At 36.3% G+C, this 21,153-nt stretch overlaps 1 protein-coding gene across 1 annotated transcript in view; it reads right to left on the minus strand.

Moving 5' to 3' along the window:
- LOC133530612 (uncharacterized) overlaps positions 1 to 17,367 on the minus strand; it is a 124,276-nt gene extending 106,909 nt beyond the window's left edge. Inside the window, exon 1 of the mRNA XM_061868608.1 lies at positions 16,985 to 17,367. Within this exon, the coding sequence (XP_061724592.1) occupies positions 16,985 to 17,050 (66 nt within the window). The 5' untranslated portion in view covers positions 17,051 to 17,367. The remainder of the gene's footprint in view (positions 1 to 16,984) is intronic.
- Between the last annotated feature and the right edge of the window lie 3,786 nt (positions 17,368 to 21,153).

A 21,153-nucleotide genomic window follows, 5' to 3' on the forward strand; every position in this document is an offset into this window, starting at 1 on the left:
TATTTATTTTTACGCGACTACGGGAAATTTTGTGCAGTATGGTATGTAAGTTTGAAAAGGGTATGTTTCTGTCATGTGTTCCGCCAAGCGTCAAAACTGAGGGCCTACCGCGAACCACGTTCGACGTGTTGCCTCTCTGTCGCACTTGTAAATTCGTACGTAAGCGTGACAGGAAGGCAACACGTCGAACGTGATTCGCGGTAGGTACTCTGCTGAGCCGGTTTAAGTGAGGTGTCAGTTAATTCGTTTTAGTGATGTGGGAGACATAGGCTATATTTTAACCGACTTTGAAAGACGAGGTTGTTTCAGTCTCGTTAAAGTTTTTCAGAGGTTACTCATCAGGGGCGGCACCAGATGACGGACCGCGGTCCGAATCCTGACCGCCGACTTATTTTGTGATGTACATAATTCCATTTTCTTATTTAATAAACTCAAGCAGAAACGGAGTGTGATAACACTAATAGGCATGAAAAAAGGCTATGAATCTGTGATAAAATACGATGCAACATTTTCAATCTCCACCTACGATAATATCCAGATTGTCGTGTCGGGGGTCAGTTTTCATTTGAATCTTTTGAGCCGTCTCAGCTTTACTTAGTACAAATTAACTTTCTGCGTATTAGGTATCACTTTCCATCAATTACCTTCGCTTGGTTGAAAGTCGAAGGCCTTCTAATTTGCTACAGGTGTTATGGCTACTAGCTTTAAAGTCTGCTACCTGCACCCATTCGCGTGCTAGAAAAGGGATTGTCTCTATGCTTTGGGGATTAAAGAAACTTTCGGGCGCGGCGGCCCCGAAACAACTAGTTTACCGCTATTTATCGCCATGTAAATAGGTTAATGTCAACCACTGTAGCACGTAAACAGTAAAGTAATTGGCTCATTTTTAAATAATATACGCGTATTATTTACCTGATAAAGAATGACGTCAGAGTTTTCTCTATAGTTCGTTTTTTTAGCATTAGAAAAAAGGGTAAACAATCTTGATGAGTTTTTTTATTGAAAATTATTGAATAACGCTTGTTAAAAAATAGTTTATATTGCTTATGAGAGCAAAATAATTGTTACATATTTGGTGTGAATTATTTTTCAATGAGTTTTTTAATAAAAAAGACACGTCAAGATCGCTTACCTTCTTTCTAATGCTAAAAAAATGAACTAAAATAAGGCGGTAACCCAGACAGTTGTAAACGTTGCATGTACTTCGAGTACTTCATCAGAGAACACCATTTGATACTATTTGATTTGATTACTATGGGGGCTTAGTCAATATGTGTAAGAATGTCTAACATTTGTTCATTTATTTATTTGACGGAACGTATGGTTGCATACAAAGTGTATCAAATTAACAAATTGTAGCGACAGTGCGAGCGCAATCGAAGCGGCAAAATGAAATCCCGGCCGGACGCGTCGCCGATATCGCTTGAGAAATCGCTAGAAGACACTGCCTCACACTCCCTAGGTCACCACACTACAGCAAGATCACAATTCCATAATAAACTCGGTATAAAAACAAATAAAAAAAGGAAAAGCGTCAAAAACATATGAGTCCGACTTATAGGGACGATCTACTCTAAAAGGTTTCTGGGAATAATTAATAAATGGTCTTCGAATATAACCTTGCAAGTCTGTTAAAAAGCCCACAAGTACCCATATTTGTTAGGTTCAATATAATACATTTTATAACAATACTACATATTTAAAATAGTTAGACAGAATATATTTGATTGTGGAGCATACTGTAGATGACTTAACTGTTTAGTCACAAGTTGTCGTCGACAAACGAGTTCGACCAAAATAGATTGGTTTGCAGATCAGAGTGCATTTCTAGTGAACGAGCATTAGCTGATAACCGTTATCAGAACACGTTTAATGCATTACGCGTTTGATAACATGTCTAATGGATGCAGTGTTGGTTAGTTTGAATGATATTCCCAATAAATTAGGGTGCTCAACCGATATATTCAAAACAATTTTCGTGGAATTCTCTTATCTATTTTTCATTATTTGTACATTTAATTCAAGAGTTAGCGGGCGATGTAAACATTTTCATGATTATTTTCAAAAAGTATTCACTTATTATTTTTTTACATTTTAATTGTTTTTAAACATCTTTCCAATGGTTCTTACTAATTTTTTTTTTCACTTTTATTCTCATGTATCGAGTGCCCCCTCCCTATCCCTAAAAATAAATTTATTTATTTATTTTACTTCTAAACTAAGCGGCTCACAAAATACACATGTTCCAAATTTCATTCAAATATTGCTATATAATAAAATAATAGTAAAATCTACATCAAGTATGCAAATATATATTGCAAAGTATGCAAATATATATATATATATACTTTGGTTATAACTATCACCATATTATTTATTTAATGCTGACTGAACACAAATAGTTATTAAGTTGAAGGATAAGCCTATATGATTTTGTTATTGTAATTCCAATACGGAAATTAAACCTATAATGCATTAATGTATCTTACATCATAACAGAGATAATATAAACTAATTCTGACCTGACATTTAGACGGGTGCATTACGTTTTAATAAAAAAATAAACAGAACTTATAGAAAGCCAACATAATATAAGAGTCGTGAGAATAAGAATCAATTAAACCATCCATCGAAAGCCTGAGAAGATGATCTAAGTAGCCAGAGAGATTATACTCGTAGTTGTTGATAACATCGATAGTAATGCTGATCAAGATTACGACTCGGTAACAGAATAACGTAACACTGTTATTAAATCTATTGTTGGTATATTAGCACCGGTTTGGCTACTCATTATGACCCGACAACATTATATCAATAGATCTCCACCTAACGAAATAGAACGAAATCATACATACATGTTTCAAATTAGTTAGTCCATAAAATCATTGATGTCCGGCTAACACTTCCCAATTATTATAAGGGGTTTGTAATCTCATTTATGATCATAAATATTTTATTTCATATCCTATACAGCATAAGATAATAATTTATGACTATATACTATAGTTAGAGAAATTAAATAAACAATACATAAAATAATGCTAAAATAAAATTTTCTATAGTACAACTAGTTATAATTTGATACGCTAAACACCTAAAAACAAGAGACGCCTAGAGTAGGTACATTATACTTTAGTAAGAGAAAACATTAGTGGTAATTTTTCCATACAAACGTTCACGACATTTTCCTCGGCGCTAAAAACGGCCAAATAAATGCGCCGCAAACAGATACCTGGCAAACAATAAATGCAAATAAGAGGAAAATATCGATAACAAAACCTTGATTCCTGAGATTTTTACGCAGGATTTTTCGCCTAAGCTGCAGTTGTCCTTATCGCGCTAATTTTAGGAGCCGGCCCCATCAGCACAATGGAAATATTTAAGACTCAGCTGCTATTTTCTCTTAGGTCCTCAGCACACGGAACAAAACTTTTGACATAATCAAACAATAAAAAAATATACGAGAAAGTAAAATCGTCGATACATCCGCCGAAGACATCTGACGCCAGTGACGCCATGATTTCAACTAATAGAACTTCACTTATAACACGATAACGCTTACGCGACGCTTGGTGCCCAGAACTACGCGTCTCGTACTCGTAACGTTTTTACGATACCCTGACGCGACGCCTACGCTTACGCTCCGTATGCTCAGGGCCTCAAGCATAACTTTCTGCCCAACAAAGCTCAGATTATAACTTAAATTCTCTGCAGATTTTAGCGACGACGCCAAATCCGCCCGCGTACATTATTCAATGCCTGATTTAAGATTTAAAGCGTAGGATGACGCATAGAGACCTAGCTAAACCTACTCAGAACTTATATCCTCTAATACGAGGTCGACCAATCTCACAACACTCTTATGTTGTGGCAACTTTCACGGTCATCAGACACCCACACTATAGTAAAAACACGTTAACTTATTTTGTTTACTTACAGCTACCGCAAGATTTAAACTTAAGTTTTGCCGATAATCAAGGCCAATAATTATTATTATACAGTGAAAGTAAAGCTAGATAATGCTATTTATCAGCAATATTTTACACAGTATTGTTATGTAGCTTATGAAAACGTCCTCGATAGAATCATATGCAATGACAACAGCAATAGCGTGACGACAAGGAAATGCGGGTTACCGTTTAGAAATCGTTCATTCTTAACGCATCGCATCGTAGTTACACTCGTAATTCACCTGGCAATTACATGTTCCACGCTACTATCTTACTAATTGGACTAAAACAACAACCATCATATTTTGAGTAAAATAAAAATTTCATTATAAGACCAAGTGGAAAATTTACAATTAATTTGTTTCTGTGAATTTTCTAAATGTGATGTCACATACCTATTTTTTATGTTATAGTGTAAACACAATTATGCAAATTGTATTAAATGCAAACGAGATAATATCAAGTAATAATTTATGGCATTAAAATATAGTAGATTATTTTCTTCAATTCCAGTTTTCATACTATTTAATTTTTCATCACCAAACTACAACATACATAACATACTGAAAGTGTTTGATCTGCATAAAGTTTCTTACATTATGATTTTTATAAATATGATATTCTACTAAAGCTTGTTAGGGCCTTGCACCATCCCACTACCCCGGGGTTAACCGGATAAACCTAGAGTTACCATGGTTACTAGTACAATTTGACACTGAGCTAATGGTTTAACCGGTTAACCTCGGGTTAGTGGCATAGTGCAAGTGGCGCTTAATGATGTAAGTGAGTTGATTAGAGCCATTGGAGGTGCCATTATTCAATAAATTCTTAGTTTGCAAACTGTGCCTTTCCGGGTGACGTTGGTAATTATATCCTGCTCATATAGAAGTCGAAAGCTATTGATTAAATTAATAATAAACCTACATCTTTATTGGTTCCGATTTGAACTTATTTCATGTCTGTTAATGGGCATTGAGAAAGCCTGCCTTACAACTATAATTTACGGTATAAATAATATATTGCATTTCTTCCTAGCTTAAGTTATTCATAAGTAGGCAAGTATTATTTACAGGTATGTTCATCAATAATAAGACATAAAGACGCTATCAAAACTGCTAGTCATTGTACGATTGTAGTCGATACATCCATCGACTGGTAGTCAGCCTTTTGTACTGTAAGGTTTTCTTTGTGCAATAAAGGTTAAATAAATAAATAATTTATAGGCCTATTTTTAGGCCTTTATATTATACAAAATACACACCACATAAAAAATACTCTATAGTAAATGTTAGGGTCGCAAGCTCAAAGTTCATAGATAAATTAACTGGTAGAGAATGCCATGAGACATTGAGTCCGTCATTTGTACCTTTTTGACGTGCAATAGATAAATAAATAAGGTATTAGGAAGTGTACTTATCAAAATCTTGTTAGATGTAATTAAATTAACAACTTTACGTCATGTTCTAATAGCACTTCCCAATCTAAAGGAACTTTGTAGGGCCTAGGGTTTCTGAAGCGCTACCAAGTTGACAATAATCGACTATTAAATGTAGTACAAATTAATCAGTATTATATATACCCATTTCGCAATGTTTTTATTTATTGCATACAAAATATTGTTATGCTAGCCAAACATTTGATGGCTAACCAATTTAAGAACGGCAGACCAAACTTTAATTTAAAAAAAACACAGGAATCAAAATTAACAAAGACAGGAAAAACTGGCCAAGTGCGTGTTCACTGCACTTACATCCATTTAATAATAAGAGTAGTGTTAGGTCATCCGATCATATTCATAAGAATTTTCGTGGAAAGAATTTAATTGTGCTATATTTTATGATTTTTACAAGAGGCAAAGTTGTTGTTATACAACTACCAATATGATACCCAAGCAAGCGAAACATTCCAAAATTGAAAAGTGGAATCTTGAGCGTTGCGAAGGTTTCAAGGCACGAGGTTTAAGCACACTTTGTTACCGGATGAAACACAATATGTGAACACCAATGCAAGAAAAAATGCTAACTGTCAAATACAAATAAACGCTATTAAATATTTATCATTCAAAATCACCACTCAGCCAATTCTACCAGCCAACACGAGGAAACAACTCAAAATGTGCATGCAATTTATTTGCCACTTGCGAATAAAATGCAAATTCTCATCAGTTTTTGAAGAATAAAGAGAGACTTTATACGAGCTGATATGGTGAAAAAGCAGTTTCATACAACACTGATAAGTCCAGAACACTTATTTAATTAGAACAGGAATCGTGAACGTAGGCACATAAGGTAAACCGTATTCGCTGAGGTACTGCATTTGGTAGCTACTGTTTTACTCATTTTTCTCGTACACATATACAGTAGTAAAGAAAAGAAGTTCGTTCTCGTTCGTCGCCAGTAATGATCGCTTACGTAAACTTCACTATTCGTTATTCATTAGGAACGGTGAATTTAACAAAGTTGAATGCATACGTAAATTACGTAATCGCCATAACCTTTGAAAGTTTTAGTCGATTCCTATTTTTTTACGAAATTCAATATAAAAGAGCAACTAGAGAACATTTCCAATTGCGACCGATTAAGGTTCGGAAAGGATTACATACACTAATACACCTACTATTAATAAAAACCCAAGAACTGATATTATTATAAGAGTCTCTATGGCTAGTATATGTAATGAAACATGAGCGTAGATGGAATGATGAAAACGCATGCAAACCATAAGGCCAATTCAAACTTGTATTTTGAAATCAAAATTATATCATTGACCAAAATGCACTTCTTTTGGGTATCATAAAATGGGGTGAGTAGGGATACGAATCCAGAATTTATTTTTTCAGTAACTACTTTAATTTTCGGGCTCAAGTTGCTCTTAAAGTAATTTGATTATATTTTTAGACATTTTTTCTTCTTTTGGCAAAACTAAATTACAAAATCATACAATTTTAAAACACAAATTCACTGTCAAAGCTGATGCTCGGAAGCGGCGGATTTTTGTTTGAATGTAACTTCGTTTTTATGTGAAATTTACCAAAGTAAGGTTCATCAACCTTTCGGTTTATCGTTTATGTACTTACGAGGCTTATTGAAAACGGAAAAACATAAGTTATATTTTCCTTATTTATAATGGTTTTAACATAGAAAACGATTAACCGCATTTGAGGATTTTTACGGGGTGAGTAGGCACGTATTGAGGGGTGAGTTGGGAAGACAACAGGGACAGTTGGGTCATGAATGGAGAGAGTTGGTGTTACGAACGGGGTGTACCGGGATGATAGAGGGGGGTGTTGGTGTTTGTAGTTCAGGGTTGTCAATTTACATGATAAAATGGTAAATATTGTTTTAAAAAATATTGAAGAAATTGCAAATTAAGTAAACATGTTATATTAAAATGTGCCTTTTATTTATTTCATACAGTAATACAGGCTATTACTGAGTGTTTAACCGACTTATCTAACAAACATAAAAATAAAGGTCACAACTTACAGAAAACATTAAATAGTTTTATGTAGGAGCATAAATAAAACATATTTTTGCTACATAAATAAAATATTCTCTTGACAAGTCAAGCTATTGTCATAATTCGAAAGTGTCAACCCTAGTATTTTTCCCATCTCACCCCATTGCTATCCCATCTAACCCCAACTACGGGGTGAGCTGGGATTGCCTACTATTATGTGTTTATCGTTGAAATTATGAAATGAAACAACAAATTATCATTGACAAACTAAAATTCATACATCCGGAACACTTTTTTTGTATATAAACCAATGTGCCACATATAAAAATAAACTTTTATCCAGATTTGAACTCCGATTTCGTCCCTACTCACCCCATTTTACGGTACTTCAAAAGTGTTACTGCTACCATACATACCTATTTTGTTCAGCATACTAATAATATGCAATTAACTCTATCTATTATCCATTGTTGTAAACGTGGGTATCCAATATTTGAGGCGTAGTATAACAATAACATTAATTTAATTTAAACAACAAAATAAACTTCAGACTGTTGTAAATTAGTAATGAAATTTTATTGCTAAATGGTTCTAAATCTTCCTAGAGAAAGTAACTAATTGCAGTTTACATCGAATAAACCTTCATCAACAAAATATGGATCACGTGTGGCTGAACTTTCATTTGCAAACAATGTAAGGCAGATAGTATCATATTTTTGCGATGACTTGGAATAAATACCTTATATAGTAACAGTAAGGTTACCATTTGATTGTTATAGTTGATCGATAAAGGATGTCGCAGAAGTTACGCCCCGATATGATTCGATGCGGAGCCGTTGGTAATGTGGATATACGGAGCCGTTATAATCTCGATATAAAATGTAACATTCAGACAAGCAGACAAATTGCGGTTAGAAACCAATATGCACATTATAGAAACTTAGAAAGCCGATTTAGCGTTGGTAAAGTTGCGATTTTTGTTTTCACCTATTATAGCAATGGCGGCGGTTTATTCGGGCCCCAGCTTTCGATTCGAACGATTACATGGGTGGGATAGCTGAAAATAATCAACAATCAGGTAGCAATTGTGCATGACTAGAGTATGAAACTTGGACTAGCAGGTATCGTGCAGCACTAAGAGAGCACATGTGTATGTACATTATATTTGGCAGCTTAAGAAACACCTTTTGAACCGACAGTGATGTGTTCTGAAACAAAACCGTCTTCACCAGTCAAAAAGCCATTAGGTGTTGCGTAAAAAGAACATTACGATTTAATGGAAATTCCACGGTTCTTATTACAGTTAACGTCCGAGGCTATGGCTTTGAATGCTGTTGGATGTTGCAGAAGCTATCGATGTAATATGAAATTAGCTGATGCAATCGAAATAAGTCATCAGTACAATTACAATTCATGTCCCAGCATGCATGCAACTTAATCTGTTAATGAAATAAATAAATCAACAACATTTAACTGCAAAAGGCTGAAGAAGTCCTATTCTGTAAAGTATTCTGAATTCTTGTGATTAATATTAAAGTTATCTAACATCGATGAAATACATACAAATACAAGTAAGCAAATGAGTATAATCTGAATATAAATTTTTGCAAGAATCTTCACAACGGACCGATAGGTAGATCAAGTGAATCACTTTAAAGGACATCAATAACCTTATAATAAGTATTTATTCACTTCTGTTGGTCGGAAAACGGTTTAATAAGATTAGTCTGTTTTACAGCATTATATCATGAAGGAAGAGGTTGGTAAATTGTACCTGACTTCTCTTTTTTTTATGATATAGGAGGCAAACGAGCAGACGGATCACCTGATGGTAGGCGATTACCGCCGCCCATGGACACCTGCAAAACCAGAGGGGCTCATCTATCATTCAGATAAAGTTATTTGATTCAACCGCCCTTTAAGCCGTCGATCTAATATGCAAAATACGATCGTGTACAGTCGAATAATATACAGGGTGGGCAAATAAGAAGTATACATTTTGTTTTTAAATTTTAACTGTATTAAGTTCAAAAATTATTAGGTATTGTTTTAAAAATATATTCTTCAGGGTTGGCAAATTCATGCGAAACATAATGTCTGACATATGTCCACCTCTAACAGCAGGCAAATGTAAGCCCTTATCATCCCAATGTTCAGCATCTATTCGCACATTTTTGGCATTATCTTAGTACATTTGTGTCGAATAGTCGGTTTTAACTGTTTAAATTTCATCAGCTCGTTAGCATAGACACGTAATTTTAGATAGCCCCACAGAAATAAGTCAAGAGCTACAAAATTTGGAGAATTTGGGTGCCAATCACTGTCACTTTTTTTCAAAATTAATCGAGAAAACAACGTGTTTTAAACAACAGAAACATTTGAGATAAAATTGCTTGCTGCTTGTGGTATACATTTGGCAGAAATTATCTTCCGTATACAATTGCCAACCCTGAATAATATATTAGTGAAAAATATATTTAATAAAATTTCCACTTAATGTAATTAAAATTTAAAAACAAAGTGTATCATTCTTATTTGTCCACCCTGTATTTAGGCTGTGGCTTCAAACAGGCTGCTGGCATGGTTTGTGTATTACGAATAAAATGTTTTTCACCACATCAACTGGTAAAGGCCCTCTTGATTGTTCAAAAACTAATGAGAAAGTACAAAAACATGTCAGAAACAATAAATAAAAACTTAAAATTACAATTAATCTAAATACAGACTATACAAAAATAAAACTACACTAAACTAAACTAATGAGAAAGTCGCATTTTATCACATGTGGAGCAAAGTAATCAGATGCAAATTTTGAGTCGTTTCCTTATGTTAGCTGGTAGAATTGACTTTTAAGTGACGATTTTGGATGATAAATGTTTAATTAAGTTCATTTGGATTTGAATTGATTTGTTTTTTTTTTGGTATTTCATAGTTCGTATTTTCCTCGTATTGGTGTGGTGAAAAATGTTGTGTTTCACTCGGAGGAAAAGTTTGTTTAACCCTCGTGCCTTGAAACACTCGCAACGCCCAAGATTCCACTTTCCGAACCACTCGCTACGCTCGTAATTCAATTTTGGAATCTTTTGCTTGCTCGGGTATCAATATTAGCACGAGCGGTTAAACAGCAACTTTGCCCCCTTGTAAAACAAATAACTATTATTGTCTTTTAATTATACAATTTATATTTTGTTCCAATAGTGGATAAATGTGATGTGTGAGTACGAGTTTCATAAGTGAAGTATCTATATCTACGTTATGATTATGATGCACGCACCAGTTTCCGTACTTTCCTTTTACAAAACGAAACTGTTTTCATATTGACAACGTTTTTAAGCCACGAGTTTTTAAATCCGTATTAGTCCGAAGGCATAAGGGAGTACAATGTGTCTTATCTAAAAAGAAGAAGCTGGTCCCACAGGATGTATTCACTTTGCAAGCGGTATTTTTATTATTACAAGGCTTAGCATACAATTTTTTGTTATGCACCCGAGGCTGACCACAACGCGGCATAAGTTTCGCAAGTCGAATCCGAACTGGCTGATAATACCTGCCAAACGCAGCAAGAGCATTGCCAACTAGGTAGCTATAGGTTTTGCCAACACGCGACTGGTACGTAACTATAAAGTTTATATCGAGTGTGCACGAAACTTTATGGGGCACTGAATCATACTGAGTCAGCGTGATGCTGAAATAGTGAAAGTAACATTTCGAGATACCCTATATTTTTAGTGGACCGCTGTTGTTTAAAATAAAACGAAAGTATTGAATATTTCAGGACAATCTATAAGTTAGCCATTAGGAACTATGTGTAAATTAGCAGAGAATAAAGCAAAGAACAGAAATTTGAATAAATGTCTAAATCTTAAAATCTAAGGCTCATTATAGTAAAACGCTGCGATAAAAATGCTTTAAAAATATTTATATTTTATAAAACAGGTATAAAATATTTATATTTTAGATTTATTAATAATTATTCGTGACTTAATTGGACATTTAAAAGTAAAGTTTACACCACCGAGTTTTCAAATTCTTCTTAACGGAATTACAATATTACTATTTAAATTTAAATCAGTAAGTATAATTTTATGGAAGTATACTACGAGTAAGAAATAATAGAAATAATTTACATTCTGTTACCTCGCCTAATAAAGCAATTAATAAATAAATACAGGGGAACGATGATAAACACGATCCAAATATTTCAACCCAAGATAGATTTTGTGCACATACATTAAAACTATGACGCAGTGAACGTTTTCATAGTTCAGCTATGGATGGGGGGGGGGGGGGGGGGGTTACTCACGCTAGCACCAGGCCGCCCCTGGCACCTGGACTTGGCATGCGACCTCGGAACCATAAAAATTGTATTATCTTTCTCATAACCGATACACGCACACAAGACATCAGTCTGACAAAGTTCAAGGACCTAATTCGTATAGCATTCATCAAATCGTTAGACAAGTTTAAAATAATTTATTAAAAATACTACTAAGTAACACGATTATTAAATTCGTTTTAGGTTTCTTACTTTTTCTACATAAGGTCACAATTTATTAGTTTAGTACCTAATTAGAATATTAGAATCTGAAATCTGAATCGCTAATAAACTATTACTTTTCTATTGTAAGTTTTTGTCCGCTTCCCATATAAGCTGTAGACAAGCTTCATTTGTCTTGCTGTGAATTACAATTGTGAGAATAAAAAGCGGGTAACCTTTGTCACGTTCATAGAAATGGTCGTATGTGCACTCGAGACTCCGCTAATCATTTGTCATTTTTAAATATAGCGAAACGCTAATATGGCGTTGTCTCGCGCAAATTAAATTGTGTCAGACGCTTGCCCCACATTGCATTGTCTGTCGTGGGATCGAGTTACGATTATTGTTCATTGGTTTGGTGGCAAAATAGAAAATGAGGTGTTTTAACTTCCCAATCAAGTGATACTTCATTCAATGTAAGATGAATAGCAGAATGTCTTCCCCCAACGTAGCATAAAAAAAATCAGATAGCTTAAAGAACACATCGTGTGTCATATCTGTCAAGACTGAATTTTAAATACGTCGACCCAAGTGGTTCAGTTAACAAGCCACAATCTGAAATCACGAGTTTCACTTGGCTTTCCTTGCGTCATGTCATACAAATGTAATCACTAACAACTATGTACATAGGTACATACATGCAGATGTAGCACACTCTTATTTTGTTATTACAGTTCTTCAAATGTAAACCTTAACCTTCATGTAGCCTGGTTTGAGTTTTCGAATACATTGATATTTAAAACGTGAGAGTTAAACATTTGTTTTTAAATACTTTAATGGCGATAACGGAACATTTCTGTTATCTATCTATAATTACTGAGCAACTACCTGCCAACTAGTCTTAATGCCTACATAGTTGCAAAGGTATAAATAACTTAACCAAGCGGAGTTTCCTTGGTCCACTCGCATTAGTGGTTACGCAAAAACGGATGAATGAATTCAACGCGTTTGCGTTTGTCTTAAAGAACGTTTTTATTCGTAATAAAACATGCAATGCACATACAAATTTAAGTAACCGGTAGAGCTGAATCGTTTTACGAATTTTATTACATTTGGATCATATTTCTTTAACTTTAAACATTATGGCGCAATACCCCTTTATGCGAAGCAAAGCATATTTTCGTTAAAAATCCATTAATCCCTGAATGCCTGCGTGAAATGATACATACAAATAGTTTTTAGCAAAGGTGATAATAACAAATATATTTTCCCACGTTACTTCGATTTCACGAAGCTTACTGTACCTATCGTAAATCATATGTTCCCGTGAACACATTTTGCGGATTTTTAATAAGGTTTTGAATACTTGCTCGATTCGGTGGCGAAACACTCGACTCAAAGATCTGGCAATGACATGGTTGCTAGCGTGCACCGTAAAAGGGCATGATGCACACACCGAGTTATTCAGTGAGTTGTGTTGAACAAGTCTCAATGATGTCGTGAGACTTTAAGATGGATACAGGATGCAGCTTTGTAGAGAAGGTACAGATATATCGGAGCGGGCAAGGTGCTCAAAAATATCTGTACATCCACTTTAACATCTTGATAATAAAGGAAGCTTGGCTGCTGCGATATATCTGATGGCACCTGTACTAAAATAAAATCGTGAACTTTTTCTTATGATGACATGCCATTTTACCCCTCTCCCCCTGGCTGTTGATTTTAAAAAGTAACATATGATCATGGGCTTTAAGCACAATAGTTTAATCATGCAGAGGTAACAGAGAGAAATGACATAATGCCTCTAAATATTGAATTTTGTGCATGCATGTAAACTATCTTTATCTTTATCATGTAATTATTTTATTTTATTTTATTTTATTTTATTTTAGTATATGGAAAACCAACAGCGCTATATATATCTAGAACTTCCAGTAGAATTACAGAGCCAATTACAGGTTCTCACTTATAAAAATACAATAAATTATAAAAAGTTTTTGCCCATCTTAATTTACACATACAAGTTCCTACAGCATAAGAACAGATCTATACATATATATGATTATTTTTACAAAAAATAAATTAAAAAAAGAAAAAGTAGTTAAATCCTGTGAGTACATATTCAACAATGCACCGAGCCTTGTCCTGCGCCAGAATTATTGTCACCCATGAAGTGTCTAATTAATTTATTTTTTATTACTGCTATGCCATCATTATATATGTCGATATCACAATTTATAGAAACTTTATTTAAACTCATGCCTGCCCTGCATATGAAACTGTTTTTCCTATACCTAGTAGTAGCTTGGTAATTACTAATGGGACGAAAATGCCTTAGCCTCCTTGACGGAATATTAAAAGAGATCTTATTAAGCAAATTTGGACAATCTACATTACCTTTAATAATATTGACTAAGTACACTATATCTGCAATTTCACGGCGCTTAACAAGTGGGATCAAATGATGTTTCTTACACAGCTTGGGATAGTCAATAGAACTATAGTTGACTCGCATTTTATAACAAAGAAATTTTATAAATTTTGACTGTAATCTCTCAACCCTATCAACATAAATTTGATACTGAGGTTATGGTTTGTGTAATTTCAACTGCCTCCCCTCAGGAGTCAATAATCAAAAACAAAGAACCTTATGTTCATGCTCAAAATATGAATAAAATAATGGGCTCTGTAATTTAGATATGAAAAAGATAGAACGGAACAATACTCATACATACAAACTGAAGTTCTCAATTTATTTTTGTGCCATGTAGGTAGGGTTGATTACTTGACTATTTGTCAACAATTATACCCTACATCTTTTTCTTAGTAATCTGACACTTCTTAATACGATTTTACTATAAATGTATGTTTGATTGCTTTTTTATTTTATTTGTAATCGCGCAAATCTACTGTATAATATATTTATTGATTGATGGATTTCTGCAATCATTTAAATTTGGTTACATGTAATGTGTATATATATATATTATAATAATACATATAAGCCAACCACCAAACCTAGATAATAAGGTAGGATCTCCATGATAAATGTATGATAAAGCTTCATCAAAGTTTATATGTAATTGTATATCAGATTGCCTTTTTGTGAGTACATATTTATACTACGTCAGTGGCAAACAAGCATATGGCTCACCTGATGGTAAGCAGTCCCCACAGCCTACCCTAACACTCCACACCCTCATTGAGCTCATCGTATCATATCGTATTAATTTATACTTATATGTATTTAACAGGTTATCTAAAAAAGGAATAGACCAAATCGAGATGTTTAAAATCTTAATTTGGGTGTGCAGCCAAAGTGTTGTGTCAAGCCAATATCATATCAGTCTTAACAAAGCCAATTAACATTTAATAATTCAAATAGGCTTTCAAGCCTTAAAGTTATACTAAACTTGTTAATTAAAAAAAAAGGTCAAGTATGTTTCAAGTAGGTATGATTATTTTTTCCTGTAAAATTTATGGTAATGTTATGTTATTTATGGTGATGTTGGATATTATTTAAAATTTTCATAAAAAAATATGGAGATAAGAGGGGGAATGGTATTTTGTTCACATTTCCATTCATAAATTAATTTTTTTTCACTATGAAATGACTATGAAACTATGAAAAAAATATTTTGGAATATACAATTTCAGCTCTTTCTAATGATACACCACTTGACTTAGTCACTAGAATTTGCAATTTTGCCCCCTCTTCACATTGGGCATCTTCCATAGTTAATAAATAAAAAAAAAACAATATGTCTGGGCAAGTGTTGTTCAGAACTATTCCAAATTTCGAATTGATAGCTTAAGTGGTTTCCGAGGTGTTTAGTGATGTGGCAGACAGATAGACATTAGAAAAGAATCGCACCATAATGGTCCCTTTGTACCTTTTTGTTAAAGAACCCTAAGAAGTTACAGTTCACAATAGCTCAATCAAAATCGCTCAGTTTGCTAAATCATCTAATTTAAAAAAAACTACACAAATAAATAACATGCAAAAGGAATCTGGCCCACTGTAATCCTGTTGATAATTTAGTGTATTAAGACTTAAATAAAATCACTGATTTGAACTTTCACAATGTTTATACATTATTAAATTATACAATGGGACTAAAATTTTATTAAATAAATAAAATAAAAAGCCTTTTTATTTCAGTGTAACAGAATAAAAAATTTGAAATTTTTACAACAATCTAGGATTTAAATCTAATTTATAAAATTATACCACAACCCTCTTAAGAGGTATAGGCCTCATTCAGATTTATTATTATAGAAAAAGTTCATTATATGCAATTAAGTACCGTATATAATCTAATAAATTACATCAATTTATGAGGACTAAACACTTCATAATGAGCTGTATATTTATAAAATAATACTGGTATGGTTCTTTAAAGATTTGCAGAACCACTGATGCAGCTATATTATTAGGAATTATAGTTATATTGCTTCTGAAGGATCTTTTTGTATAAACACATTTTGGGTGTGGTAAGTTGGCTGGTGTGTGGTTTATAGTTTTATCGCATCGGTCAGCCTGTACATCTGTATGTCACAAACATTTTACTCAAACTGTGAGCTATATATCATTAGAACATATATTATTTTTTATATTTGACTTTATTTATTTATCTCTCTAATTGCACATCTAAGTGCGTTCACATACAATTTTATCTGTCCTAATAGCATTCAGATCTGCAGTTTTCCTGCTAAACATGATCATGGAACACGCACTAAATGCGTATGAAAAAATCCTTGTTTAATCTAAATTTTTATGAATAAGTCATTACTTACAGATTAATGTCAAATGTGGTTAACAAGTAATAAAGTAAATGTTTTATTATATCCCCTTTTAAAAGGATCTAATTTTCGTGATAGAATGCGTGCTTTAACCAAAATTTATGGTAAACAAAGCCTTGAAACTATTCTAAAATACTTGCATAAAAACAACAGCTTCTTTTTGCTCAAACCCTAATTTAAAGGTAAAAATTAAGTTTTGTTGTTATGGTCTTTGGAGGGATTCAGGATAGTGTCAAGGTAGAAAAAACAAGTACCTTAAACATGCAAGTAAAAGTGTAACAATACAATTACTCACCACATTGTTGTAATTGAAGGTTGCAGTGTCAGGAGCAAAATATTCTCCGTTCATTTTGTCGCCCATCGCGAGACAAACACTAATTATAATACACAAATTTCACGTCCCTGGCATTTCTCTAAACGACGCGCCAATCGTGGAAGAGTCCTAATTTGGATAAAATGCCTGACGACGGTTGGGGACCTCGTAGCCCCTAGAAGTCCGAAGAAGCATTATACTTGATCACACATTATTGAACCAAGTATGTCCATAGTTAAATGAATACAATAAATCATCACCGTATTTGATTTTTAGAATAGTTTAGATCAGTTCTAATTAAATTATTATAAATTCTAAATTTATTTTATTTGACAATTTACCTTGACACACATAAATGTCAAAGCCGCCATTTTCTACATGGGGCTGCCAGGCTTAATTTTGAGGCAAGTTGCCACTCGCATAAATCTTAAGGCCTCTACAGACCTTGGAATGGAACAAAGAGCAATTTAATCAGACTGAGTGAAAATTTTATCCGTCGTGATTTGTGAAAGTGGAGCACACTCTAACTTTTTTTGTCATAGTAAATTGAACCTTATCACTGAGTCTGTGTTATTACCAGACTAGAGAAAACGGTCCACTTGAGATAGCAAAGGTCTCACTCGCACATGTTGCCAATGTTGAAAACATACCATTGTGGTAGTATATATATTTACAATAAACAATATACATAATGGATATATACAGATGATTACTATAACTAGCTTATATCTAAAATAGGCCCTTGAGGCATTGTACCAAGGATGCTGGCGGCATTTCCTCGTTGTATCGCAATACTGATACGTTGTGCGAGGAAGCCGCCCACATCGTGCCGACATCATCGTTTCCAATTTTTCGAAACGCTTGTATTACGTTCTATATTAACTAAAAGTTACCCTAAAATTCAACTTTTATACTTTTTACGGCTTTAAATATGTTAAATTAACAAAATATATTTTGACAGATGCTTTCGCGCCCAAAACGCTCTTTGAAAATTGTGTGACGTCACAGTTTACGGTTTGACACATAACTACAACACACGTAGAAGATACGAAGTGTCAACTGACATTTGTTGTTTATCGCCTAAACTGTCAACAGTGTCAATCCGAGAGTTGTGACGTCATCAGAATCTTCAATGACGTTTCGAGTTTGGTCACGTGACGTGTGCCAAAAGATATCTTAAATTCAATATTTACAAAAATATGGTCATTACAGGTCCCCTAAAAGTAGTTTAACATGTTCTTATAATCCAAAAGAATTTATTGGGATACAATTCTGTCCTGAGATTTGTAGATAGAAACAACCCTATTGCGCGCCACGACTGGCCATCGTCCGCCATTGTATATCACTGTATATCATCGCCCATATATAGGTGAATCAATAATCATGCAATGGTGGCCTATCACATCTACTTTTTAAACTATATTTCCATCTATAATGTTTTGAGGGAAAACATTAACTTTCTTTTAAAATCTACTTATTAAAAAATAGATTAATAATAAAAGTATATGTGATAGGCCACCTCTTTGTTTCATATTTGTCTATTGAAACTATAGCCTGTCAAGTGATTTCAGTCAGTAGAAAAAAAGAGGCAAATTTAACAAAACGTGGGCGCGAAGACTTATCGTACCATAGAGAATTTGAATTTTGCGCCTTTTTCTACTGACAAAGTTGTTTGACCAGCTTTAGTGACCCATGTTTATCGCTTACCAAAGAGCATATAATCACTTGTCGCTTACAAGCTTGTAACAGGCGGGCCTAAAGGACCGCAATCTTGATACGGTTAGATTATCTCTTTCTTGCTTTTTCGTGTACTCCCTAAGTGCTTTTGCAGTTGCACTGCACTATTCTAGAAATTGAGCTCGAGAAATTATGTAAACTACACTAAAGCAGTTGCAATGTATCAAAAATCACATGCGTTACGTTGGAAGGTGTGTGGTGCCTTTTAACAGACGATTGACAATCCCGAATGGAAAATGATCGAATAAAGGTGAAATTTAAGAAACTTCGGCGACTGAGACCCCTGTTAGAAATGAATGTCCCGTTCGCGAAAAGTTCGCGTCAGCGGCGACTGAGACCCCTGTAAGATCAACGACGAAAAAAACTAGCGAGGTGAAAATTACTTATATCTTACTCCAATCTCAGTCTGACCAATAGGGTTGTTTCCATCTACAAATCTTAGGGCAGAATTGTATCCTAATAAATTCTAAAAGTAAAAGTGACATATGGGTCATGCAGCCTGCTAGCTACAGTTCCTGTACTATCGCACTCGCCCGGATCGCATCTTTACTTAGCGCACCATCCACCTAGCACCGTGGTGTCACCGCCGTGCCCGGCCTCCCACAAGCGGGTCCCACCTGGTCCGGCTTTTACTAGCGGAGCGAAGTGGCTGTACTCCGCCAAACCCGCCTCCCGGAGTCCCACTTCTGGCCGAGAAGAAGATCGATGTAGCCCTGATCTCGGAAACCCATCTTAAGGCGGGCGATCGCTTTAAAATACCGGGATACGTCGCCTACAGAAAAGAGGAAACATCTTCACTCGGACGCGCCTATCGGGGACTGGCTGTCCTTGTGAAGCGCCAGATCATCCACCAGTCGCTGCCGCTGCCGACGGCTCTCCGGTTATCATACGCCCTCGGCGTGGAAATCTGTGTCGACCGCCACCCTCTGCGCGTGTTTGCGTTCTACAAGCCACCCAGCTCTCGCCTTGCAGTGGCTGATGTCCACGACTTGTTGGACTTGCCACTGCCCACGATAGTAGCCGGCGACTTCAACTGCAAGCACACTGCATGGAACTCCACAAAGACCTGCCCAGATGGGCAGCGACTCCTCGCCGACGCAGAAGCCCGAGGATACGAGGTGCTAGGACCAGAGGTCCCCACGCACTTCCCGTACACGGCAGCCCACTTACCGGACGTCATCGACCTTATGGTAGTACGCGGCCTGACTTCCTGGCCCGCGCAGGACGTCCTGGATGACCATCTCCTTTCTGACCACCAGCCCGTCGTGGCAACACTGGACTTGACACCAACTCGGACGGTTCCGCACTCGCCTCGCCGACGACAGGATTGGGATCGTTTTGCGACCTACATGAGCGAACACACTCCGTCCTTCCCCGTGACTACGACGGAGGAAGTCGACCGACTTGCCGAGGAGTTCGCCTCATGCACCATTGCCGCTCTGACCGACTCTTCCGCCGAGACCGGCGCCAGTCAGTCGCGCCGCAAGCTAAGCGTCCCCGCTTTTATCCTGACCTTCATCGAGAGGAAGAGGAAACTTCGTCGACAATTCCAGCGCACACGATGTCCCACCATGAAGTCCCAGCTGAACTCTCTCGCCGAGAAGATCTCGCAAAGCCTCGCGGCTTACACCGAGGACTCTTGGCTCGAGTACATCGAGTCAGCTGGTGAGGACTAGAACGACATCCATCGACTGTGCCGCAGAGTAACAGGAAGACCAGCACCCATCCGCCCTCTTCTCGCCAGTGACGGTACCCCACGTTACCGCGCAGAAGATCGAGCGGAGATTTTCGCTGACCACCTGGAGACGCAGTTCAGGCCGAATCCGTACGACGACACTGAGCATGAAGCAGCTGTAAAGCAGCACCTGGCGGATTACTTCGCTACGCCCAGAGCTCCAGACGAAGATCCCATCATCCTCACACCGGGCCAAGTCCTGAGGATGATAAGACGCACCCCGCTGAAGAAGGCGCCTGGCCCCGACCGAGGCCTACCGATACCAAACGAGGCGCTGCGCCACCTGCCCCCGCGAGCCATCGCGACGTTGGCGCGGCTCTTCACCGGAGTCCTGCGGACCGGCCACTTCCCGCGCCTCTGGAAGCAGGGTCGCATCATCATGATTCCCAAGCCCGGGAAAAATATTCTTTGTCCTGAGAGCTATCGACCCATCACGCTGCTGCCTACCATCTCGAAAGTCTTCGAGAAGCTGCTTCTGCCTCACCTGACGCCCCACATTCAGCCACGCGACGAACAGTTCCGCTTCCGTCCGGAACACTCGACGACGCTCCAGCTTGCCCGCGTGCTGCACTTCGCTGCAGCAGCCTACAACAAGAGGGAGCATACGGTCGCTGTTCTTCTGGAGATGGAGAAGGCCTTCGATCGCGTATGGCACCCCGGCCTCCTCTACAAGCTGTCC

This window comes from Cydia pomonella, chromosome 2, assembly GCF_033807575.1.
Source record: "Cydia pomonella isolate Wapato2018A chromosome 2, ilCydPomo1, whole genome shotgun sequence".
Taxonomy (NCBI): domain Eukaryota; kingdom Metazoa; phylum Arthropoda; class Insecta; order Lepidoptera; family Tortricidae; genus Cydia; species Cydia pomonella.